A 12,597-nucleotide genomic window follows, 5' to 3' on the forward strand; every position below is an offset into this window, starting at 1 on the left:
GGTTTTAAGGTCCCTCCCAACCCAAACTATTCTGTGATCCTATGATCTTGGCCCCCAAGGAACACTAGTTTCTGTAAACTTTGGCTTTGATTCCCTGTTTTGACTTAGATTCCCCTATTTCTTTGCAGGTGCTGTTCCAGTCTTGAGGTCCCATAATCCTCCTGTTCTAAAACCCATCTGTAATTATTCCTGCATGCTGCAAGGCAAGGACAAAGGTGATCTCTGCAGGATTTTATTATGGCTATTCTGGAAATAGGCAGCCTAAGAAGGCACAGATTACAGGAACACACCTGTACACTTTTATACCTTCATTTGACAAAATTACAACATGCATGCCAACTATCTGTAGCACTGGAAAATCCTTAAATTCTTCCTAGAGAATGGAGCAGGACAGGCAGACCACCTGCACCATCTGTAAAACCCCACTCCGTGAGGAAACAGCCTCCCATCAAACTCACGTGGGGGGTCCTGGTACTAGCAAAAAGAAAATCCAAAATATATCAAACTTACCTTCTAGCAAATCAGAAGCTGATCCTAAACAGTATTCCATAACCAACTGCAAAAAAAAAGAGAGTATCATGCCTTCAAGTATCTCTGGAAGCATTTTGAAATTAGAAAACGTCTTTACATTCCAAATTTAAATCACATGGTGGCTTTAATGCCCTGATTAAGGGGGAAAAAAAAAAGTAAGTAGTAGGTTTTGTTAGTTTTCCATCAGAAGATGAAAAATTTGACTTTATTTTAGTACTGTTCACCACAAACCCAAAGCTATTTCAGTGCCTGTGCTGAGGATTTGAGTGCTGCAGTGTCCATTTGCTCCACATGCCCCTCACTCACCCATGCTGTGTGCTCCTTCAGGTAACAGCCCTTGTACTCTATGGTGTTGGGGTGCTTCAGCTGTTGGAGAAACTTGACTTCTTTGATGATATCCTGCCATTTCTAATGAAAAAACAAAGCAAAAAGTATAAATACATTCCTCTTCTTTATTCTCTACATCCTTTCACGCACCACACACTGTAGGACAGTCTGAGAAGTGACCATAAAACTATTTTACAATAAGAAGATGGAAAGTTAGTGTAGCAAAAGCACAGCTGTAAATCAGTTGCCTGGGTCCCTACTGCACTGAGATAGCCCCAAGATACATTTAACAGCTTGAGGACTGCCAAAATACTTTTTTCTTCATTTTAACTGCAATACATTTTACTTAAATGCTGCTGCTTTGCAAATTAAAGCGTTCAGTGGCCTCAAAGTTTGTAAGAAACTACAGAGAATAGCGGTGAGCTGCTCAACAAAACCACTGGCATTTGGGAGAGCAACAAGCAAGCAAGGAAAAATGAGTTTAAACCACCCCTGCTGGCTGTTAACAAACAAATACACCCTGCACATCCACACATCTGTCCAAAGGAACAGTGGGTCCAAGTTCCACACAAAAATAAGAGGAACAATTAACAAGCAACAACTGAAATGAGACTGAGATTAGCAGGTCATTGCAATTTGATAGATCCTCAAAAGTTTCAGAGAGATGTGCTCCAGTGGCCAGAGTGCTCTTAACACACTTCTTAATAAAATTATTTCTGAAACAAGCCCCATCCAGGCATTCTGAATCCCCACTCACTTCCTTAAACTGAACTATTTGTCAAAATTTGCATAAGCTCATTTTCTCTCCCCAAACCTCCACAGTTCCCATGGAAGGGAGCAGCAGCTCCTGCATTAAAAGCTGTTCTGGTGGGGTCAAACCAGAGCTGCAGCTCATTTCACTGCTCAGATTTCCACTGGAGCTCCTGAATGCACAATTGCCTTTATTCCTCTTACCTCATTCGTCTGCTTTCCACTATAGGACATCTTCTTGACTGCCACCACCTCATTAGTGTGGGAATTCGTAGCCTGGTGTAGGGAAAGAGAAACATTGACAAAAGCAAGAAATAGATTGAAAAAACTTCATTTTCCCCCCACTCCCCATGGAGTGAGCTGTGCCTGTGGCAAATGCAGCCTTTTTTCTCCTATATTCTTGCAAGCTCCTACACCTCAGAGACATCTTCCTCAGGATAAGATTTCCCACACAACTATTAGGACAATTTTCCCTGATTTTATCTGTCCGTATCCACTGTTCCTCCCTCACACTTTGTGCTGCTTCTCTACTGATTTGTAAAAGGCCTAATATTGCACTTACTGAGACCCCACAAAATACAGTTTTATTGGTATTGCAGTAGAAATCATTTTAGATAAACCTTTGGCAAAGTGTTTGCCAAAGCAACAAATAAAGAAGTGTATCAGAATCTCCATTCTTTCATCCTGAAATTCCATACAGAACTGACATTTTTAAGCAGCTATTTCAATTTCCAGCTTCAAGAAGATGATTCAACCTGGAATTTATCAAAATTAAAAAGCTTTCCTTTCACTGTACAAGATCTTAGTTTTGTGATGAAGATTATGCAGCCATCAAAATTGCACTTTTCTGCAGCCTGGATGATGTAGGGATGGTAATTGGAGGCTAAAATCTCAGGTTTGGAAAGATCTCTCCTTGTCTGGACTGGCACTGCCCTCATTTCTGCATGTTAAGGGTAAAAAACATCAAGCTTTTGGTCTTAAAACAGTTGCTGAAATCTCTGTACCTCCAACATTTTTGGGAGAAAAAAAAATTGGTGACAGTGAAAAGCTTAAACTATAATAGGAGCTAAATGTGGTAAATCTTCCTTTCAAGTAAAGTATTAACTAATGACATTTTTTGAGGCATGTGGGGACTTCAAAGAAAAACTGTGTTGAGTGAACCAGTGGAGCACAGGAATTACAGAAGGGAGGTGACACAGGCCACTCACAGCACACACTCCTCAAATGAGACAGAGAAAGCTGAAAATGAGTAACTGGGATAAGGCAAAGCCCTTCCCCACCACTTGCCACTCTGATTCAGCACCAAGAAGATCAAGAGTGTTTTACTCAGATGTATTAATGCTTTCTGCCTGTCACATTAATTCCAAGTAGCTCCACCTGACCATGGTATCTGTCCTTCCAGCTGGGATTTGTCACTGAAGGACACAGCAAGTGCTTGGGATGCTCCTGGCTGAGACAAGTCCCAGGGCTCTATGAGCACACCTGGGGAAAAGCCACTTGCTGAAGCAGTTTTGGGCCTATTTGAGATGATACCTTGAGAAATTATATTGTTATCCCTCAAAATACACATTAAATACTTATATGACATAAAATCTAAGGTTCCTCACCTTACAACAGTTCCACCAACACCTCCATCACTTCACACAACTCCAAACAGTGAATTGGAATGCTTAAAATAACTCATGCTACCTATGGCCAGCTAGAGGTGTCAGGGATCTTATCTTAATACTTTATTGTCTGATATCCAGAAACCCAGTCCCAGTGGACCTGATCCTCCTGAGTGGCTGACCATGGTTCCAAGCAGCTTTAATTTGGCTTTAACTGATCTGTTCAATATTGATTCTATTTCAGGCTCACTAATACCAACCAGATTATAATTATTTCTAATTGCAGTATTGTGCATTTGGCTTTGTTTGATACCAACTGTAAAAGCAGCATTTTTCTCATTTCCAGATTAAATTCTCTTGCCTGTATCAATGAATGCCATACATCCTTCCTGCTTGAATTCACATTCCTCTGAGGACTCTCTCTTTGCCATAAAGGAATTTGCAGTGATTTCCAAGTGTATGAACTTGGAAATTTCAAGTATCTTGAAATTTCAGTTTTGCAAATTAAATTTCAGCTGTTTAAATTCAACTTTCAACATCAAACAGCACAAAACACTGTATACTTGACCTGGATAGTTGGGTGCACTATTAAGAATATAGTAAACTGCTACTATAAATACTGCTGGAACATTGAAGAGATCAAGAGTGGTTTGGAAACACTTATTTTTGAGATGTGTTATCACAAAAACTAATGCACACAAAACACTGAAAATTCAAGGAACACCTCCTTCTACAATTGCTCAAAAACCTCCAAAACATCACCTGAAATGATTCCATTTTCCAAAACAAGAAAGAACTCTACTTACAAAGTAAACTGCTCCAAAACTTCCATGTCCAATTTCATGCAAACCCACGAATATTTCCTCAGGATCATCTTTGTAGAACAGGTCAGCTATTTCTGGGTCCTTTGGCACCCCTTTGCGCATGTTGAATCGTGTTAGGAACTGCTTTGTGCTCTCAAGTCCCAACCAATTTCTTCCTTCATCGACAAAGCCGTTTGCAGACAGCTCTCAGCACCTGGTGGGAAAGTTCATCTTTAATCTGCTTCCCTTGCACGTGGTTCTGTTCACACTTCTCTGGCAGCAAAATGAGAGGAAACACTTCCAGCAGCAATAGGCCTCACCATCGCTTCCTCCCTCCAGCTAATTCTTTTTAATTATTAGTCCTATTTAGATAGAGAGATCAAAATGCATTCAGGATACAACAGCTCTTTATCTCACACAGGAAGCAAGTGCTGCAGTGACACTGAAGTCCACTTGAATTCAAGAGTCCTGTTGCTATGCAAAACATCCTGTGACAGGAGTTTGTTATTCTTCACGCTGGGCTCCCAATGTGACAGTTTTTAGTCTCTCTCTGTTGTTCCTCCTACTTTCCTGGGCTGTTTGCTTTCTCTACTCCTGACTGCCAGCTGGTGCTGGTGGAAAAGTCAGCTGCTATTCCACAGCAACACTATGCAGCCATGTAATTGTTATTTCTCTATTTATTTGCTCAGAGCTGCATGACAGCCAGGGCTGCTGGATCGTGATCACTCCCAGCACATGCAATTGCTTTTGAAGAATCCTAAACTTCATGATATAAGGCAGATCTTTGCCACCTTAAACTCTCCCCTTAGCACAGAACTGAGATGCATCTAAATGAAGACTTCCAGTATTGATCCCCAAAATTGTATTTGTGTGGAAAGGAAAAAAACAAAGGAAGAAACATCCTAGTATCAGGAAGTTGTCCATTTCTTAACAAAATATCTTGAAAAATCTGCATGCACTCATTAAATACTGGGATGCAAAGCACTGATGGGTGCTTTACCCATCTGCTTTTGGCTTGTGAAATGCAGCAGAGGAGCTGCAGCTGAGTCACCTGGAGCAGTCTGGAGCAAGTCTCAGAGCTACTTTCACACCTGTGGTTCAGCACCTCATTTTTACTGAGGCCACATCTTGTCTGTGCCCAAGAGACTCCTGCAAACACACACCAGAACCTTCAGCCTACACCATGATATAACCCGTATAATTGGAGACCAGCCGAAATGTAGCAGTTGGATAAACTTTAAACTAAAACACACATAGAAAAGGCTTCAGAAGGTTTTGGACTTCAAGTGCCATCTGGATGAATGCAGAATTTTGGCCTGGTGTTGAGATTGCCTCCCTGGCTCAGGGTCAGTGATGGATCAAGGAGAGGCGCAGTGAGAGGAGCCCACCTGGATAACTGTGGCACCAACCATGCTCCGTGGCTCATATTCCTTCCAGCAGCATTGTCCTGTGCTCCCAGCCCTCCAGACTCTCCTACTCTGCAAAGAAAAACAAGGAACTGTATTTAGAAAAATAATTCTGAAGTTTTACACCTTATTCTGACACACAAGAACACCACATCCAGTAAAGGCCAGTGACTACAGGGCCCTGCTGGCAAGCACAAGGAGAATTGGCTGAGAATGCTAATGGTGGGTCTCTGGGTGAGGATAGCACTTCCTCCTCCAAAGCCCTTGGACTATATATCATTGCAAGACAGAAAACCAGGAAAAGAGGTTAAATGCCAAGTTCTTTGGTTTTTATAAAGACTTTGAAGCTTGCTAGGGCACGTGTAGTTCCCTCTCAGACCCTGCTTTTTAGATCATCTCTAAAAAGGACAAAGCTCAGGAAAAAATCCCTATCCCTGGAAGTGTCCAAGGCCAAGCTGGACGGGGCTTGGAGCAACCTGGGACAGTGGAAGGTGTCCCTGGCCATGGCAGGGGAGTGGAACTGGCTGGGCTTCGAGGTTCCTTCCAACCCAAACCATTCCAGGACTCCATGGGAAGCTGACAGGGCTGCATCCATTACTTGACTCTGTGTTCTACCTGATGACACACAAGATTCCAGGGAAAGTCCTGGGTATTAGTAAGCCAAACACTCTTGAATTCCACCAGGGAGAGGATGAGCAATGAAAAGATGGAAAAGGAGTAGCAGCCAGTGAGGCCATCAGGTCACAGTGAGAGATGGCACCCACTCCCATGGATGTGGGAACACCCCCAAAGAGCCACTGCTGTCCCCTTGGGGGAGTGGGACACAGGGAGAGCTGGGAACCAGCCTGAACTCATGGAAAATATTATCATGTAGCTACATGCACAGCAGAAATGCTTCCAAGTTAAGCATAGTGCAGTTGTTACACTGCCAAAATCTGAATTAATAGGCACCTGATTTAATGACACACTAACTCATGCTCTCCTTTATTAGGGGAGAAAAATAAATGAGCAGAAATCTTCCTGCTAATAGCTAACATTACCAAAAATGTTATTTTTGCTACTTTATCTCACCACAGGCCAATACTACTGAGCTGTTAAAAGGCTATTTGAAGAGCACCAAAACAAGGTTCTGCAATGTTTTGCTTTTTTTTTAAAAAAAATAAAATCTCAAGTATAAACAAAAGCCGGATGAATGAAATGATTATTCATTTTCAGCTGATTTGCCTCACCCAAAGGTGCTATATTTACTACAGCCCTGCAGACAGGGAAAAGAATGCAGTATTTCAGGTCTGGCATTCTTCAGCCAACAGAAAAATCTATTTGGCTTTAAAAAAATAAAAACAAACTGATGGAGAAAACAATTTATCCATCTCCAGTCAAATGAACCTCTCTGCCATTAAGAAAGCCTGTGCAGCTCCAGTATTCAAGGTATTTAAAATGGGAGGCTAAATGTCAATACTTAGAGTTAAGTCCTAAGTAATAATGTAATTTTCCAATTAGAGCAGACATGAGTAGTGAGGCAAGTAAATCTTCTTGGTTAATCTGCTCAGCAGGACTATTATTTCCCAATAGTGAATATAAAAAAATTTAGAATGGAAAGTGCATCAACAACAACCCGAGTCCTGTTGATTGAACATGACCACAAAGTGATCCACATGATCCCACAAATGCTGAGAGACCCCTGCACTGACACCAGCACAGCACCACATCCACAGTTTGGGTCTTGGACAGTGTAAAACACCACAGATACACATTACACCACTTCTGTTTAGGCTGGCAAGATCACAAATCCTTAACATCACAACTCTCTTCTAGAGAGATTGAAATAAAAATGGTTTCAATCAAGGCAGTGCACTGTAAGAGTTGAGCACCATTAGTAGTAGAAAAAACTTAAATTCCAGATATGGGCGATTTGAGCAGGTTCTTTTCATTACCAAAGTGCTGAATTAACACACCAAGAAACAATTCCTATTAGAAGCCTGATTTCTGCTTTTCATCCTTGTTTTTCATCCACGTTTGAGACTCTGCATGTGCTGGAGACCTCAAAAGGAAACATCATTAATCACAGCAGCAGTGACTTAGGGGAGTGACAAGTGACTCAAAATTTTGAGAGTTTGGGAGATCAGCATTTTGTTCAGACAGCAGAGTTTCCTCAATGCTAAGCAACCCTCCCATTTAAAAACCATGAATGAACTGCTTTTGCTACAGGTGGCTGCACAAAGGTTCTCTCCTACCACTTACAACTGTATTAATAGCAACAGAAAACACCTTGACCTGAATATGAAGAACAAAGCACAACTGGAAGCACCTTTAAGAGGAACTAAATTACCAATATTTCCAAATAATCCATGGATCTACAATTCTGTTTGTCAGTAAGATAAACTTGAGAACTCGAAGTGTGTGGCTTGCAAAAACACAGTTTGAATTGCATCTCAAAGCACCATAGGGCTGTTTCAAATGTGCTCAGAAACACACAAAATTAATTTTAGTTCCTAACTACACCAGGGTACTTCCCAAAACAAGGACAAAGTTTTCCATTTCATGCAGAAAAACAAACTACAGGAAACAGGGTGGACCAGCAGCAGATTCCACTCAGAGGAGGAGCAGCATGACATGGCTCATGCACCCATTTTTAGATGCCTATTTTGAGGGGAATAAATTCACACCAGAATTATTTTCCCAAGAATGGCAAGCACAGAGCCCCATTTCATCACTTCAGTCTCTCCAAAACCTGGAATATAACGTAAAGAAGGAAATTCTGAGATCAATTCAGCTGATAACTGTCCTGAGTAAGAAACCTTTTGAGCTTGAAATAAGGAAGGTGCTCAATTTCCCCTGCAGTCCTCAGCCATAAACTGTTTTGTTGGTTTGATTTGGGCAGGTTTTGTGTTGTTTTTAAGAAGCTGGAGCTCTTCCCCTTTCCTTTAATTGGTACATATGGCTGGCTGGCCAGGCCAAACACAAACACTTCATCCTGGGCTGTCTCCCTCACATGAGGGCCACAGTCTTGGATGAACAGCCCATTATTTTAGAGAAGCCTTTTGGAGAACACTCTGGAACCTCAACATTTTAAGCTGTTCAGTGTCATTTCTTTGATTGTTAAGAATTACTTTCCCAGCTAACTTAATGTAAGTGAACACAACACTCATGTTTTTTCCAGGCACTTCACTCATTTTAATTCTTAAAGCAGTCAGATTCACATACCTGGCACAGAAACTCAAGCCACTGACAGGGCATATAAAAAGCACCTTCTCTACAACTACTGTTTGCTTAAATTAATCACCAATTCCAAGACACTCAGGAAAGATTTCTCTCTGGTCTAGAAGCAGCAAGTCCTCTCACGTCCTTCCCTCAGATTTCTGTGAAGCGAAATGATTCACTCGGCATGGAACCCGAACAGAAGGTACCCAGTGACCTTCAGCAGGAAAGACAAATATTCCTGAGCATTTGGGGCTCTGCAGATATCAGGGCAGTGCTCCTGAGGGCACACAGCAGGAGGAGCAGACTCGGGAAATCGGGATACAGTGTGCCAGGAAAGCTGGATAACGTGAACAGAACCACACCAGTGGTACCAGCAGCAGCTCCCCAAACTCCACCTTTATTGCTCGGCTTTCCCAAGGAATAACTTCCCAGAACATCCATGTCAATGTCACACACCATTCCTTATCAACATCTGGGTGCAACCACAGCTCTTCATCACCTCCACTTGAGGAGAGGTGCAGGAATTTCCCTTTGGAGAGTTTGGCTCCGCAGTGCACCTGGAATTCCATCGTGGCCCCGCGCTCGGGGGTCAGGGCTATCCACAGCTCGCGTGTGCACCAGGTCATGTGGAGTTCACACATTACTCATGCTAATAAAACCCTGAATCACAACTCTTCTGACCCAGGCCATCGCTGCACGCTGCCCCTGGGGTATGAAATCCAGCTAATAACTTGCAGGGCTTGTTGTAGAGAAATACCTTCACAAAAACAGCTTTTTTTCCTGATGAGGAACAGGAAATATTCAATTTATAATTCACCCTACGATTGCTATTTATGCAGCAAAAGACAATAAATTTATTAAAAAATTAAAATATAAGACAACCTTATTTAAAAAAAAATAAAATCAGTGGGCTTAAAGTCAAGAAACAATCAGTTTTAGTCATCAGGAATGTTTCAACAAGAATGAAATCAAGCCACAGGCCAGCCCTCCCCAAAGGAATAGTCCCAGTTGTGCTCTAGAATTCCACTGCTTTGCTAAATATGTATAATCACAGCTACCCAAAATCATGGGGTACAGCCTGGGCTTTAGTGTAAAAGTCAAACTGCATCATTCTCACAATAGATATGTAATGAAAAAGCAAGAGGCACTGGGTGTCGCTTTCCAATAGTTCTCCTGTTGATTTTAAAACAATTTAATGAAATATGTCTGCCCTTTTTAAGGGTAATTAACATGTCTTGGATTAGAACCTTTATTTTACCATAAAATCTAGAGAGCGTTGTTAGAGCTTCTCACATTTATTTAACAAGATTAAACACTTTCAGTCATGAAATAAACCTTGCCTAATTAAAAATAAAGGGAAGAAAAAAGGTTTCCTGCTCCCAGCAACAACATTTCGTAATATTTCATCATGGCACACTTGAAATAATTCAGCAGTACATCTGGAAGGGATGAAAGATCCGTGAATCATTTTAAGCCCAAATAGCATCATACACAGAAATACAGATTTCATCAGATCCCCTCACCAAAACATCTCTAAAAAGCATCACAGATGGGTCGTGAAATTGAGAAAACTGCCTCCCCATTTTCAGCATTTTCTTCTTCTCTTTAGTGTTTTTATCAGGCTCTTCATCATGTTGCTTAAAACTCCAGACCATTATAAATTGCTGAGTATTATGCTGCGTGTGCTACTCAGTGGCACAAATAAGTCATCGGATTTGTTTGTGGAAGCCTCAAGAGACACCAGCACACTCAGAGTTTCCTACCTATAAATGTAATGGCTTCCAAAGAGCTGGATCCATTTTGTGGTTTAAAGCTATTTTTAGGTACTTTTTACAAAGAGTTTATATTTTGACCATCACATAATCAAGAAAAACAAAACAAAACAAAGTCCAGCAACTGATAAATCTATTCCCAGAGTTTTCCAGAGTGTCCAGGGTGATGCTGCAGCGAGATCTAAGCTGCTCCTGCCCACCTGCATTACAACTCAGAGCTGTAGGATCCCCAAGGGGGACACTGAAGCCACCACAGTGGCCACCAGAGGTCATTTAAATAGCAAACGAGGCTGAAACCTCATCTCCAGCTCAAGTTTTCCTGAAGTGTAAGAAGTGACTGCCACAATAATTCTGAACACAACAAAATTCTTTGTATTTTAGAAGTAGTTTCCTCACCATGACTTAGATGGCCTGACTTCTGATTTGTCCATTAAAGCCAGAAACTGCAGGGACTGTTAGATTTAACTACCTGAGGTTAACAAATAATTATGTTACTGGACAGTTTGTGTGCTAGTCAAGGAAAAGGTGTGTTTTAGGAGAGGCACGTGAACATATTCACGTAAGAAAATCCTGGGATGCCATTTGGGGCAAAATGTGATTTCATTATGTTAATGCAGGGCAGTGAGTGACAGTCCTGGTGTAGCTACATGGATTTTGTCATAACATTAGCTGACTTTGAAAAAGGAGTTTTCTATTTAAAAATCCTGTTTATTCTCTTTGTGCAAGAAAACGTAAACTCAGGTACTGATTTTCTGGAAGCTGCATCACAGTAAAACTGGCCAGAAGGAATCATGCAGGAGGTCCTTATACAAAGTAAGGAAACAGATACAGGCTGTGTGCATGAAGGAGGAAAAGACAAGACATTCCCTGGTCATGCAGGGTGAGAGCACCTCTCACGACAACCCAAATTGCAGGGTTTGAACTTTTTTCTTCTCTTTGAAGGGGAAGGTATGTGTGAAGCATGTGCTTCTTCATTCTAAGAAAATCCAGGAATCTTCACCATGACTGACTGTTAATAAAACCCCAAACAGGAATTTTACAGAAGCTGAGTTGCACTATTCCATGTTGTTCCTTCTCTCCATGGATAAAAAGGGGAAAGTTTCTCATCCTGACCTCTTTTACTGCTGCTGGTTTATGAAGCACAGAAAGCCACAGCACTCCAACACATTTCCACAGCATTCCCAACCTGCCTTTCCAGGTGGATGCCCCCCAAGCCACCTCGTTTGTGTTGTACTTCCCCCTTTCTTTGCCCCCTGAATCTCTCCCTGCTACAACTTCTCCTTTGGCAACCCTCCTTCCTTCCTGCCTGCTCGGTGCCAGCCAGAGATAAGACTATAGGAAACAGCCTTTTGGACTGCTTCAGTTTATAATTTCTGCTCTGCCTGTGACTCCAGCACATCCAGCTCTCCTCCTGACCTATTTATAGGCACAACTGCAACCATTAACATAAATAACAGGAATTTGTTCCAGGCTGGTACCATCAGAAATGGCTACACCTGTTTCATTCCGGTGCCAAAGTCTGCTTCAGGAGTGGAGTTAAAGGAGAAAAAGCTTATTTGGGAAAACCCAAAAACCTCCAGTTCACTTGGGAATATTATTATTAAAGGATGACAGACTTAGTCCAGCAGGTACCAGCCAAGGAAATATCAGTCATTAATATTATGTGACTTACCCACTGGCTTTTTAAGTTTATTCTTTTGTAACCTCCAATTTTTATGGCCATTAGTAAAAGACATGGATAGAAGTGAAACATGAGTGGCTAACATCCAAAATCTCATTATTATCATCTAATAACTGTGTCCAAGAAGAGAATGTTTATTCTCTATGAAAAGAGCACTGGATGGCTGAAAGTCTGGAAAGAAGAAAGATCACGTGCAGCTTTTATTCACAAAGAATTCACAAAGTTTGCTGCATCAGTCATCACATGGATTTTTAATCCAGCCCCCTCAAGGATCCCCCTTCTTCAGGATCATTTTAACACCCTTATGACAATTACAGCCCTTAACTGCACACACAAGTTAGCACAGCTATCATGAAAATACCAAAGTATCATAGTTAGGAAAGTAATAAATAGATTTTTTCCTGCCACAATACAGCAAACCCCTCCTAAACAGCATGACAGAGACTGTTGAGATGGAAAAAACCCCACAGTGAACGATGCCAGTTTTCAGGCAGGGGTATAACATGGAAAAATGAATGG

At 41.5% G+C, this 12,597-nt stretch overlaps 1 protein-coding gene across 12 annotated transcripts in view; it reads right to left on the reverse strand.

The window, feature by feature from the left end:
- The window catches only part of TAOK3 (TAO kinase 3), a 74,295-nt gene that overhangs the window by 36,854 nt on the left and 24,844 nt on the right, over window positions 1-12,597 (reverse strand). For 8 of the 12 annotated variants that reach the window (XM_086856041.1, XM_086856044.1, XM_086856034.1 and 5 more), the window contains 5 exons: window positions 5,407-5,496; window positions 4,022-4,232; window positions 1,813-1,884; window positions 838-939; window positions 511-556 (listed from right to left, as the gene is read on the reverse strand). In XM_086856041.1, the coding sequence (XP_086712167.1) occupies window positions 511-556; window positions 838-939; window positions 1,813-1,884; window positions 4,022-4,141 (340 nt within the window). In that variant the 5' untranslated portion in view covers window positions 4,142-4,232; window positions 5,407-5,496. The remainder of the gene's footprint in view (window positions 1-510; window positions 557-837; window positions 940-1,812; window positions 1,885-4,021; window positions 4,233-5,406; window positions 5,497-12,597) is intronic. The other 4 variants (XM_086856042.1, XM_086856035.1, XM_086856045.1 and 1 more) reach the window with 1 other exon arrangement.

Source organism: Cyanistes caeruleus, chromosome 18 (assembly GCF_971803275.1).
Source record: "Cyanistes caeruleus chromosome 18, bCyaCae1.hap1.1, whole genome shotgun sequence".
Classification (NCBI taxonomy): domain Eukaryota; kingdom Metazoa; phylum Chordata; class Aves; order Passeriformes; family Paridae; genus Cyanistes; species Cyanistes caeruleus.